Genomic DNA, 14,330 nt, shown 5'->3' with positions numbered 1-14,330 from the left:
GTAAGTGGGGAAATAGAAGCATTCATACTTAGATACCTGTAAATGAATAATGCAGGATTTCAGCAACAAAACAAGACTTCAACAAAAAAAAAAACAGCAAACAACCAGGTTATGAAATTGTGAGGCTCCTTTTACACTTTCATTAGCTTTTTAGAGACATAATAGGCGATAATCATCTTCATTTCACTGCAGCTCCAAACAAAAAGAGGGGAAGAAGAAGGGAGAAAAGGCAGCAGGAAGAAAGAAGAGGGGAGAAAAGGCAGTGGCCCACGTCCATTGTGAAGTGCAGCACAATGCTAATTCCAGCATTTAACTGCATGCTTTTCTGCTTGACGTATCAGAGGCTCCAAGATGAAAGCAGATAAGTAATTGCTCTCCTGGTTCTTATTCTTCACTGACAACCCATAAATTTAATTTTACACACACGTTCATTTACATTTTCGAGTATATGACATGATAATTGCAGGAATATAACACCTCCATTTTGCAGGATACTGCACGAGGGCTTGATTGACGGGAGCGGTGAATTGAAAGGAACAGGAGGCTGAATTGCCTCTCCTAGAAATGATTTTGCCACGAAGGGATAAAATTAATGAGCATTTACTCGACGATGGCAGTGGCGTAAACATCCCCACACCGTGGATAGACTCTCTTTCAGAGAGAGGCGACGTGATATCCAATTGGGCTGTTTCTCTGTAATCCAATAGGATATATTTCCAACATTGGTGCACAAAAAATATTAATAGGATTTATTAAATCGTCTGAAATTAGCTGCAGCTGATGTGGCCACTGGGGACCTTAATGACAAAAAAGGTGCTTCTCCTGTTTTTAATAGTGCAAATTTGGATGGAAAAGAGTAGTTTGTAAATTACTCATTTGAATGTCATTTGAATGCAACCCCTGCTTGGCAAATATTTCTCAGAAACATGTTTGTTATTTACTGTCTTTGCCATTTGAAACCTTATTTGTTTATGTCCCTCATCTTAATGGAGAAATCTGTTTACTGTAATAAATGACATGTCATCAGAGATTAAGAAAACATGCCACGCTGATACACTCGCTGAAAACAATGCTATTTCTATTCTGGCCTGTAACTTGTGTTATTGTTTGCTTGTTTCACGTTTAGTCCAAATTAATGCCAAATGTTCAGCACATGAGTAAGTGTTGGTTTATGAGTCATAACAAATAATTAATGATCTTTTAGCAGGAGTAGATATTTATAACGGTTAAATTGAACAATATGTTGATGGAGTCTGAGTTCAGTGACTGCCTGTCTTATAGTCTGCCAAACTCCAGAGTGTGTATTTCCAGAGCACTCGTCTTGCACTCCTGTTCAGTGTCCCTGCAGCCCGCAGGCAACCTGCCAGAGCTTCAAGTCTGGGAAAGATAGGGCTCGGGGAAACAACTCACTTTAACCATAGAGTGTATATTAAATAGGAATTACACCTATTTAATCGTTTCGAGCTCCAAATCACTATTTGGACCACACTGCCCATTTTTGAATGCCAGGGTCTTACATATTTCTCCTTTAAAGAGAATGATGAGCTGTATTGACATGAACTTTGAAGCCATGTGCTTTGCCCTCAAAGTTGGAGAGCAAAACAAAGGACCTTTAAATTGGCTCCTGATGTGAAAACACTGGTGGGGCCCTCACCAGAACAAGCAGATCATTACACCACTCTTGTCACACCCGCAGCCTGTAACCAGCCTCTTCAGTGCATTGCAAAAGGTCAAGCTCTTCCACAGAGAGCTCAGGTATCTCTTCCAGGCAAAGCTGGCACCCAGGTCTCTTGTTATGTTTGATTTAACTGGGCATTCTGGCATTAAATGCACAACACATGAATCTCCACTGCATGCTGCTGGCTGGTTAACACAGCTGTCTGCCTCTAAACTATCTGGACTGACCGACAAATGCACTTCTAGTACACCAGGTCCACTTTGTGGCGCTTTATCTCAACAGTTTTCATGAGTGAACTCAAATTACCTAAAGCGGGAGATAAGTGCTGTATCAGAGTTCAAACTTAAACAATTAAAGTCCAGCAGGGAGGAATTCCTTTTATTCGATTTCCTTCCGTACAATTCACTTAGCAGTAATAAGCAGGAGGGGAGGGGGTGATTAGATGTCGGCCATAAACATTGTGGGGGCAACGAACACGGGGCGGTTATCAACGACAGAGGTTGTCGTGCTGGACAGGGGACTGAGCTGCGCTACAGACGCTGCTAAGATAAATGCAATGAGAAATGGAAGGGTCCTAGTCGGTAATTACTGTGGATCCTTGGCAGGGAGAGTCACTGCTAATTAAGCCACTGGCTTCATTTTTACATACAGAAAAAAAGAGAGGAAAGAAAAAACACGAAGGGAGAAATTCCACCGCCAACCCCCGTCCCCTATTTCATCTCCATCTCCAGAGCATCCCAGGGGGTGTAGGGCCCAAACTAAGACCCCCCCCCATAGCTTGTGGACTTCTGACCTCTCAATTCCCTTTCAGCTGACGCTGCTCATTTACTAGCCAATTACTGCCAAATATGGCCACGCGATTATTGATAGCTGGGACTCTCCACTCGAGGACCACCAAGGCTAGAGGGCGGCCAGCTTGGTGAGTGCCTCACTCTGAAGTTCAAGTGTGTGGTCTGCAAGAAGAAGATGTGTGTAGAGCTGCAAAAATTAATTGATTAATTGATTAGTTACGGCAACAGCTATGGCAACACAATTATTTCCTGAATACATGTAAATAACTGTACAGATTTTTTTTTATTTCATTTTGTTTAGTATTTTATCCTATTTTGCATTTAAGTAAGTACCTGTATATATGTTAATATGTAAGAAGATGTATGCAAGAAGGAACTACAGCTGTAATTTCATACAACAACTTTGACAGCTATCAAAGATTTTATTTATTTATTATCATTATAAAACTCAAATTAGTCACTTGTTAAATTAATCATTAATTAGTCAGTTTTTTAGAGAAAAAAAAATCTCTGATTGTGGCTTCTTGAATTTGAATATTTTCTGGTTTCTTTCCTTTTCCTCCTCAGTGACAGTGAACTGAATATCTTTGGCTTGTGGACAAAACAAGACATTTGACGATGTCATCTTGGAATCTGGAAACAGTGATCAACATATTTCACCATTTTCACCAAAAAAAAAGAAATCAGCAGAGTAATCAACAGTAAAAATAATCATTGGTTGCAGCCCTACATGTGTGTAAAATCAAATGCATGTGAGCTGCACTCACTCAAACGCATGTCGTGTTTTCAGCTTAGGGAGATCAATACTCAAGATTGTCAGGACTGAAGCTAAGTGGATTACTGAATGTTTTCCTAAATCAATTTCCATAGCAGTTTGGCAGCAGTGCATGGGAAGTGCAATTTATCATAACATAAAGACCCATCATGTAAGAGCCTCTAATAAAAAGCCTTGAGGAGATTGGGACGGGCTTAGCACAATTTCCATATTGATTTATCTCTACATGCAGATAGTCATTGATTAAGCCTCTCCGATGTAGTGTACACCCACTGTAGGCACGTCACACTGCTTGCGCACATTGTTTGTGTCATTATCGGTACAAATTGTCACACCTTTATCATTAAACTGGCACAATTCGCTCCCGACTGATGCCTCCCCGCAGGTGCACATATTTCAAGAGTAAATGGGAGTGACAGATAGAGGTGGGGAGAGAATTAAAAAAAGAAAAGTGCAGAGAGAGGAAGAGTGCTGAAATAGAAAGAAAGTGAGAGTGTGAGAGGGGGGTAGACACTTCCCTCTGATGTTGCAGGTAATATGGCCTCCACTGGATCAGCCTCTTCATCAGTGACACACAGTAAATTACAAGTGCTTCAAGCAGCTCAGTGAATTATAGTTCATCACTTGGAAAGGCTTTCCCCCTCACCACCGGGGCCCAGGCGTATCAGATCTGCCGGTTAGGATCCAATTAACACCCTGGCCAGAATCATCTGATTGCATGTGTAAGGGCTGGTATAACTCGTTTATTGCACCCATGTATCTTCTGTCACAAGGTAAATTTGTTGCTGCTACATCAAAGGTCTGAGCTACTTTTTTTTTTTGCTATCCTTCCCTCCCTCTCACTTTCTCTTGATCCCCCTCCTAAACTCAGCTACCTCGCCTTGGGGTTGCATTTCAACTTCTTTTGCATCACAATGATGAACCTGCTCTGTCCTCGCAATTTAGCAATCTTGTCCTGTAGGTGTTGTAAATGCAGGGGGGAAAAAAAGAGAGGTGGGGTGGGAGATGGGGAGCGAAAAAAAAAATCTTGTTTTCTGGTTACAAAAGCAGTAACCAAGGGTGTTTGACTTAAAATGTGCTGACGTTTTTTTTTCTCTTTCTCTCTCTCAGAGTCAACAGAAGTTTTCCTCATGAATAACATAATATTTTCCCCCCTTCGTAGTGATAATTTTTCTCTATTTTCAGATCCAACCAGAGGGGATGCAGGGAAAAGATATATTCATAAATGTAAATGTGAACTACCATCCTTTAGCCACGCACGCTGGAGTCAGCTAACCTATACTCGAGCCTAGCGTCGCAGCCCTTTTCCCCGCATCTCTATATGTGTGTCTGTTCCGGATGAAAGCCAATAAGCAGATGAGTGCTGCTATCGAGGTGATATTGGCTCAGTGGTGAAAGAAGTGTGGACGTGACCTTTAAAAGTGCGACACTTCCAAGGATGGCCGAGTGCCCAAAACCCATCTGACTGGGCTGGGAAAGAAGCTGGAGAGTTTACAGAAAACAGCTAAACCAACATCTCTCCCTATCCATAAACCAACCATAAAACCTTAAATATTTTCATTCATACATAGACCGGAGCATTGCACAGATGGGACTGAGGTTATTAGTCTTGTAAAAAAAGCTTGATAGTGTGAAAGGGGCAGAGCAGCAGTGGCAACACTTGCTGTGGGTGAACCCTCAGACGTTAACTATTGGGAGGAGGGTGCAACTCTCACACTGTCGCGCCTCCATCCGCCACAGTCATGAGGCAGAGTTAGGGGGTAACACAAGCTGTTTTATATGTGCCACCCTCAGACGGTAGAATAATTAGTGGACAGAGCCACCATGAGGCCTCAAATTTGGCATAATGAGGGCTGCCACGTTGTTTTTTTGCACTTAAAGTGTGGAGCTGGTGAGTGACGTACTGCAACTTGGGCATTGCTTGGTTTTGTTTCGTCCATCCAGCAGGAAATAATGGTAGCCTGACTGGTTGCAATGTTTCTCATATTACAGCTAAACAGAGTACTGAAATATGTTTCTGAAAGCATTATAAGCGACGTACAGGCAATGTATTAAGAGAATCTTAATCCATATTTGATCAGCACTGCCTAGTCCTACAGTTTGATCTAAGTTTTGGGAGGCTCTGCTCGAAACTGGACACACAATGTCAACCACCTGGTTGCAATCTTTCTCATATTACTGCTAAGCAGCACACTTAATTATGTTTCTAAAAACATATTAGGCGAGAAATTGGCAATGTAGTAAGAGAATCTTGTTCCACATTTGATCAGCCCAGCATAGTTTACAGTTTTATTTAAGTTTTGGGAGGTTCCACTGAAAACCAGAAACACAGTGACGGCTGCCTGGTTGCAATCGTTCTCGTATTACAACTAAACAGTACACGAAATTATGTTTCTGAAAACATTTTAAGCAAAAAATAGGCAATACAGCCACAGAATCTTGATTAATATTTGATAATACTGTCTAGTTTGACAGTTTGATCTAGGATTTGTGAGCCCTGCGCATTCTTTGTGTGTGCTTTATCATCTGTTTTACGCTAAACAGGACCATAAACTCAGTAAGAGTTTACCCAGGTCATATCTGTGGTCTCCCCCAGACGCATAAAGGTGGTGAGTGTGTCACAATGGGAGCATTACAGCAACATGTTTGGAGCCACCTAAATATCTGGCACTGGTTACAGGGGATTTTGTGGGATTTCTGGTGAATCTCGAGTCATTCCTCAAAATATGGAGCACAAAAACATGCTCAACCAGCATGTGTTAAGCTGCTTTAAGCCCAGCTCTGCCCTGGTCTTTATCAATAATGATCAATAGAGCCACTAACAAACAAGACTTGCACAAAGTCACTTCTGGCAACGCTTTAAGTAACTGTCACTGTGCTTGTGTTTGTGTATGAGTGCAGGCTGTGTGTGGATGCATTATGTACGTGCGCGCGAGAGCGAAACAACTGTCAGATTCGTAGGCCACTGTAATCCTCTCCGCCTCTCCTTGTCCGCGTTTCTTTATTTGTATTCCAAATGTCAGTGTATAAAAGCCTTTCAGAGGGGGGATATTGCCACAGAGAGGAGGAGAGAGGAGCAGAGGAGAACGGAGCAGAGACGAGAGGGTGTTTGTGTGCCTTGGGAGAGCCGTGTAAGCAGCATGGCGGAGGCTGGGGGGATTTACAGGGAGAAATAGGTGTTTATTGAGTGCTCCCGTGGGCTTACTGTGTAATAATAGACCTGTCACATTACGCAAATGTGGAGAAGCAGCTTGTGTGTGTGTTTGTATGTGTGTTTGTGGGACTGTTTTTTTTTTAATGTGTGTGTATGTGCATGCGAATGCCAGAGCTGCCTGCCTCCGCATCATCAACTACTGAGAAGCAGCGATGAGCGAGCGGATAGAATTAGTCAGGCGAGAGCCTTTAGCCGCTAATACGCGTAATTAAAACTGCAAGCTGAGGCACTTAGATGCTTGTGTACTAAATAATTTACATGCCATGATCTATGGATCATTTCCCGCTCTTAAATACCAAAGATGGGAGAACAAGAGGAAAAAAGACTGGCAGAGGATTTATCAGTATCTCTACCATAAGCAGGATGTCATGCTTATATTAATCCTTTTCCCTACTTTCTACTACGCTAATCATACAAGGGGATCAATCTGTGTGATTCCTCTGGTGGAAAACATGCAGCTCGACTGCCACTGACGCTTATCAGTTCATGAAGCTAACAAAATACTGCACTATAGCACCCATTGTGGCCTCATAATCCAGGTAAATAATGCGGCTTTATTGGGTAAACTCCCTCAAGACAAGAATAAAAACAATCTGGCACTGATAAGAGGGACTGAATAGAACAATACGAACAGCAAAACAAGGCTTTTTAATCAAGTAAGAGTTTCTACTGCTGCTTCATACTGATATTTGCACAAAGGAGTATTACAGCTAAAATGTCATTTGGAATGAGTGAATTCAAGGGCACACAGCTGCACATTCCCACTGTACACGTCTAGAAATAAAGATGCTAACTAGAACCGTAAAGAGTTCTTTGGCTTGTCCCCAAAAGGGAACCCATTTTGGTTCCTGGTTGAACCTTTTTATTAAGATTCCACTTTGAACCCTGTCAGAGTTCTACCTAGAACCCAACATAAAGGGGTATACTTAGAATCATCTGTGAAAGGGTCCACCAAGATTCCAAGATGGGAAGTTCTAAAAGAGAACCCTTCTTTTAACCCAGACCTCTCTCTCTGTTTTTTTTTTTCGCCAAATAAGCTCTAGTACTCGAACCAGTTCCATTCAAGATTCTTGGAACATTGGAACTATCTTGAGAACCAGCTTGTTCCCACTTGGAACCACTGTAATCAAGGATCATCATCAACAAAGGGTGTTGCACAAAGCGCAATGACCTGTAGAATATGACGCGCCCACTGCCCAAGGAAAACAGGCTATTTCTGGTTCCAGTTGGGCGTTCTACCAGATGCCTGTTTATATTACAACGGTTTCATCTAGATCCCACACAGGAGGTTCTACCAAGACTTCAATAGTCCTTGAAGAACTCTTTCTTCCACATAGAGTTCTTTGCATGAAAGGAGTTCTTAATGGAACTCTTAGCCATACAAAAAAATCCTTGATGAACTGTTTCTTCAAAAAGGGTTCCTCAGAAGCAAATGGTTTTGGGTAGAACCTCAACTTTTCAAGAAGAACCCTTTTGGGACCCTCATTTCTCAGAGTGTAGAAATAATCTCGAAGCAGCATGCACTGAGGCCCTGTTTGTGTTAGTGTGTATCAGCGGACTTTTTGAAACAAAGAGGTGAGGTGTGTTAATAAAAGCTGGATCAACAGATGGATTAGTCAGGAGCTGAGGAAACGCCCAATCGGCAGGCCCTTCTGATTCATATTGATTCATATCGCCAATGCGAGGCAAGGATGGAGTAAGCAAATGTAAATATTCAATATTTACCATCTGCTGGTGTTATTAGAGGAAGGGGCTTGGACATGGGCTGACGGTTATCGTGCACCCACACTGCCCTGGTTCAATATTGTTCTTCCTGCCATGTACTTGGTGACTATGCAGGCATTTGTAGATCAGGATCCCATTTGTTTGAATCCATTCGCTTCGGCATACAGAACTCCAAATAAAAGAAGTACAATGGAACCCAACAAGAAGCTACAAGAAGATTTTCTTTCTTCCACTGCAGCTAAATAAATAAAAACACCCTTTAAGAATATGTTTATAATTCAGATGCCATTGTGTGTGAATTTACTGATAATATTAATGCTCTTGATGAGGTTGAGTCGAATTATTTAAATGCAAAATCATGACTGAGTCTTTGCCAACCTTATCTCTGCGCCAGTACGTAATTAGGTACACAGGGGTGTGACTCCAATTGAAGGTGTCGCCATTGTTAGACTCTGTGAAAATATCAACGGGTGAGGTTAACGCCAATTTCCCTGACATTAATGAAATGCACAGAGCCCCTAATGAGGTAAACCACTGCTCCTTGATAGTACTTATTAGCCGAGTGGAGGGCACAAACTCCCACACTTCAATTTCAAACGGCTAAAAATAAATTAAATAAGAAAAAAAAATACTAATAATAAAAACACGGAGCAGATGTCAAGGGGCCTTACATAATTTGAGGCAGGAAAAACCTAACTAACTGTCTTGTTGACTTAAATGAGCAGAATGGAAAGAGTGTGAGAAAAATCTTAGCACCAGGAAGAAAGAAAATCGCAGTCAATGTGTTAATATGTACATATGTGTATGTGTGTGTGAATTTGGTGTTGCTGTGCATATGTGTGACCTTTTCCAAATCACTGACAACAGAAATAGACAGCTCCATGAGTCAATAAGGCAAATTAGCGTTGAAGAGTGGGAATGACAGGCAGTTAAAATTAGCTGTCTGTGTAACCCACTAGTCTAGCTGATGTGTCTTTCAAATAATAACTAACCTCTGGATCTTCCTGTGTCAACAACACAATGGGTTTGGTGCAGCAAAGCATACAGGTCAAAGAAGTTGTCATCCTACCATTCGACCATTACATAAACAGCAATATATGCATCAAATGGTGTTAAAAGCCTCCCTAACAAATAAACTATAGTTGAAAATAGGGATGTGTGCAATTACTTTACACAATTCCCCTTCTTAATTTGAAATCTGAATACCTTCTGCCACTCAACCAAGCCTTTAATCACAACTCTGATCAACATGAGCCCCTGTGTTACATTTCTTTTTGGCAATGCAGTGCAAATTGATAATCCATCCACATACAAATATCAATTTGTAAACTTGCACATCTTTCCATTTTAATTCTCTGCCAACTGTCTTGCCAATGATGAGGTATCCCATCGACTATGATGCCCCGTCACTGACCAGTTCTGGTGTTAATGTGACATCTCACCAAATGTGGTGTAACACCTGTTAGAATTATATCTAAATATTTAATTATAGATATAATAGTTAATTGTTGTCTCTAAGATGTTTGCAGCTGCCCACCACCGGTGGAACAAAGATGACATCTCATGAAATCAGTGCGGTTTGTCAGGTTTTGCTCTAGAAAATCGGAACGTTGCATTTTAGCTGCGTCAGAATTAACTGGCCACTTGACCAGTGCAAAGTGTAACCACATTCAGCACAGGCATGTAGACGTTAAGCTGCAAGGAGAGCTGGCTGCTGATGGCATCACTGCTGGCCACACTTTGCAAACTAGTGCATATATGTAGGTATTTAAACGTGACTAAACCCACTAAAAATAAGAGGTGGACTCTTTTCCCCTTTCCAGTACACAAGTTTGTCTTTCTGCTCTCAGGTGCTTTTGTCGCTTCTAACAGAATCTCTATTGTTTGAAGTTTAGTTTGTCTCCTGCCCTGCTTTTTGCGCTTTAAGACATCTGCTATATTTTACCGTTTCATGTTCACTTTCAGCCGATAGGAGTTGTGTTAATTTACTGCTGATGAAAAGCCAACATTTCCTCATTTTGCTGCTTCATAATTAAAGCTTTTAGTCAACAAAATAAAGGGGGACATCATTGGGAAGAATTTATAGGATGTTTATTCACTATTCACACTAGTCAACTAGTCTAAATTAAAATTTCTGTTTAATCAACAGGGAAATTAGTCACCAGGAACACCCCTCATTGAGACCTATAGATGAAACCTTGCTCTCTGAGATCTGTCTCTGTTGTGTTTTTCTTGTGTCCGTGTAACGCTTAGCCTCCTGGGGACTTGCTCGTCCGGCTTTAGGATTCCAATGGCAGGTCGGAGGATTGCGTTGGCAAATCAAACACACTTGTGGAACAGAGGAAATCTTCTTTTCGGAGGAGCATGTATTATGGATGGACTTAAGAGATTAGACGGGGAGCTGCTTTACCTGCAGTGGACGCTGCTTGTCCTGGCTCTTTGGAGATTTCAGGCCACTGCCTGGCTGCTGCAAGAGTAATTGCCTCGCTGCTTGTAGGGCCTGGGAAGAAAAGGGGCACAAGACAAAAGGCGTGTGTGAGAAAAAAAAAGAGAGGACGAGGAGAAGAGACTGTGAAAATAAACTATTAGATTTCCCGCAGCTGACAGCAGATATAACTCAAAATTTCAGGGACTCAAAAAACCCCTGTCGAATATCAGCTAGTATTTTACTGCAACACATTCTGACGTGGTTAACACTACGTTGGTTTTAGTAACAATCCACAGAGCTGTGATCAAGGATAAATACAGTTTGTCTAGAGCACCCCTGAAGAAGAGGGTTGGAGGGGGTGGTGCGGCTGGAAAAAAAAAAAAAAAAAAAGGCAGAGCGTCAGTAGAATTGACCTGTCTAGTGTGTGCTCAACTGAAATACCCACTTCTCTCGGCAAATTACCACCGCATTTGCATATTCATAATATCAATTTGAAGTAGAGGCAGCACCATGTGAAGTGTCCCTGGGAGCTGTAATTAAAGTTGACAAAATCAACATCAGATTACATTTAGAGTGAATTAACTAGCAGCACAGGTTTTACACTATGCATTACGGGTTGCTTATGAGAAGAGGACACGTGATAGATGGAAAAATGGACAGACAGATAGAGAAAGAGAGACCTTTTCATGCCTGAGTGATGAAATTAATTCATGGCTGTTTACACACAGCATGAAAATTTAGAAAAATCATATTTGTAAGTTGTAAAATTTGCCATCAACACCTTTTGATGTGTTTGCCAGACACGGAGACGATAAGAATCAGAGAGGCTGAGGAAGTGGCGTAATTTATTTCTCTAGGGTTTGATGGGATTACAGATCCCCCTCCCCGCCCAAATGTGTGTGTGACGAGCCGAGCTCCAGCTTCACAGGTACGGTGGCAGCTGGGCTAGCAGCTTCACTCCGATTCTTCAAGAGCAGATGGATGAAAGAGTCTGGCAGAAAAGAACATTGTGCACAGCTGCTACTACTGCTGCCGCTGCTCCACACAGCCGCCGTATACTTTGTATTCTTCAGGCCCATGAGCATCAAGTGGGAGAGAGGAAAAAAAAATATGCACACACACAACACAACACAACAACTTCACAGGTGTTTCTTTTTTGATGAAAAAAGAAGAGGACGAGTAGGAGGAGAAGCAAGAAATAATACCAAAAAAAAAAAGATGGAGAGTGACACTTCCTCAGGAATCAGGGGTGCTCATTTTATTTTCTGGTGCTTGCCAGTATCCATGACAACAGCTGCCTTGACAGGGCGTGCATATGGCGCAGCTCTGCCAGCTGGTGGGAACAATGTTTGAACTAGTACATTGAGATCCTGAGCAAACAAGAGGAGAAGACGGGAGAGAGAGAGGCAGTAAAAAAAAATGAGAGGGAGGAGAATAAAAAAAAAAAAAAAGTTGCCATGTCTTAACCCCTCAGGGAACACAGCCACCCCCCTGATCAATTATGAAAAGACAGAGCTGAGGGGGGGGGGGTGGTGGTGCTGGGAGGGGGTCTGCTGTCTGTCTGGGTGCTCAGGAGGAGCCAGGCTTTCTGAACCAAAGTAAACAAACACATTACACTGGCACTGGGTCCTAACTGCATTGATCCGTCTCCTTGGTAAGAGGGATAGTCGCCACCACTTTATGTGTGTGTGTGTGTGTGTGTGTGTGTAATGTGACATCTGCAAGCTGAGCCATTGCCGTTCTCTAGAAGAGAGGTTCTCAACCTTTTGTAACTTAAGACCCACTTCTGATTGTTAAAACAATTCAGAGGACCACCCTCCCAAATAAGTGAGAAAAAACACATAAAATGACAAATAGAGGAGACAAAATTGGCTAATTATGCCATTATGGTTGTGGTTCCTCACCACACGCTTTGCAGCTTTTACTGGCGCTTTTAATAGTCTGCCACATCACTTTTTTTTGTTTCAAAATCTGATCCATTTCGATCTGAGGGAATATTAGGTAGCTAACTGTGACAAAATAACATACTAGGCTAAATACACACAGGGGTAAGTAGCCAGAGGAGCTAGTTTACCTGGGTGGACATAGCCACATAGGCTGTTTACACCCTGTGTGCAAATAGCATTATGGGCTATGGACACCTGGGTGCTTGTCCCTGCAGGTGCAAATAGTATCTGCCTTTAAATGATCATGACATTAAAAAAAAGTTTCTAAATTTTATTTTTGCAACAGGCAACAGTTCAGAAATAATATTTAAAATTTCTACATCTAAAATAGTTCTAGATAGATAGATCTATGTCAGTATGGCATATGCTGTTTGAAATGCCTGCATGAAAACTTTTATTTTGTAACACAATATAATGCAGATTGTTTTTATTCATTAGCTTTATAGGCAGGGTCTGCATATATTTGATCCTTTTCATAATTCGGGTTTTACATATGTTTTACTCTATTTGTGTGTGTTTTTTTATTTATAGTTATTTAAAATTATAAAAAATACATGTGAATGCTTATGTTTCAGTGTCCTGATGTCATTTTGGACAAGAAAGTTGGTTAAACTACTAAATATCCACCCACTTTGGACTTTCACTGCAAAAAAATGTGTATTCATGTTTGAATTCTTCATTCTTTATAAAGAATATTGGCTTATATATCATTTTCAGAATTTTTTTAAAACTCCCTGATATTAGTATTGGCATAGGCCCCCAAAATACAGTATCTGTCAGGTGCAAATCAATATATAAATCTTCCTCCTACTAGTCAAGCACACGTCACCCTTTAATTGTGTCTTAAGAGGGGCACACGAGGGGGGTTCCTGGTATATTTTCTATCTTGTAAGGGTTCCTTGGCTGAAAAAGTTGAGCTCCAGAACACACACACCGACAAAAAGTTGCCTCTAGCACACACTAAGTAAACATCAGCACAGCACATGCAGCTCTGTATCCTGTAGACTTTCTCAAAATGGACGGGAAATCAAACACTTCCTTTTACTGAAGGCAAAAGACAAAACAAATTCCTTGAATGCGGCCAATCACTTTGCTAATTAAAACAAGAGGCCTAATTAATCTCACCATGATTGGCGAATCAAAGTAATTATAAGGTTTATTGAGTCCTGCACACAGTAGTTAGAGGGAAGGCTGCCTGATGAGCGCGACCCAACATAGCTGTCAGGAGGAAATGTTTATCCATGTGTGAATCAATAATGACTCGCTGTGTTATATCCAAAGTCAAGAGAGCCACTCGATATATTACATACGGTCAAGAGGACAAAGAAAGAGATGTTTTTAATGGCACTTCCAATATCCACGCCAGGTAAATATGGCGGGAGGTGCAGGTATGAGAGGTGACGCAGAGAGATCAACTACACTCAGCTTATTAGAAGAGAAGTCTGCTCAGACTGCATAAAGAGTGCTTCTGCAAACATAACACAGACCCCTATCAACACCGGCCAAACTTTTCCAGAGTGGTTTGTCGTGCCTGAAACTGTCTGTCACCTCTTCCGTGGAAGAGGGGTTAGCCATTTTTCTGAGAGACAGTGTGTGGAAGGTAAGGGAGAGGGGGGGCAAAAAAAAAGTCCTGTCCCCTCGCTTTTGCTGGCTCTGAGTATTCAGCCATTACAGTAAAAAGCACCAATTTGTGCCACCCACTTCCCACTCCACAGAGATGGCAAGCTGAAGCCCATCTCGAAGCACAAAAAAGCACAAAATGCCAAGGAAAGT

General features: G+C 41.6%; 1 protein-coding gene across 5 annotated transcripts in view; it reads right to left on the bottom strand.

Moving 5' to 3' along the window:
- foxp2 (forkhead box P2) overlaps positions 1 to 14,330 on the bottom strand; it is a 128,743-nt gene that overhangs the window by 49,300 nt on the left and 65,113 nt on the right. For all 5 annotated transcript variants that reach the window (XM_084710513.1, XM_084710516.1, XM_084710514.1 and 2 more), the window contains one exon: positions 10,594 to 10,683. In XM_084710513.1, coding sequence (XP_084566639.1) covers positions 10,594 to 10,683 — 90 coding nt within the window. The remainder of the gene's footprint in view (positions 1 to 10,593; positions 10,684 to 14,330) is intronic.

This window comes from Lutjanus erythropterus, chromosome 22, assembly GCF_056507025.1.
Source record: "Lutjanus erythropterus isolate fLutEry1 chromosome 22, fLutEry1.hap2, whole genome shotgun sequence".
In the NCBI taxonomy this organism is placed as follows: Eukaryota; Metazoa; Chordata; class Actinopteri; order Lutjaniformes; family Lutjanidae; genus Lutjanus; species Lutjanus erythropterus.
Note: the sequence above shows the minus strand (reverse complement) of the source record. Positions and strands in the feature narration are given on the sequence as shown.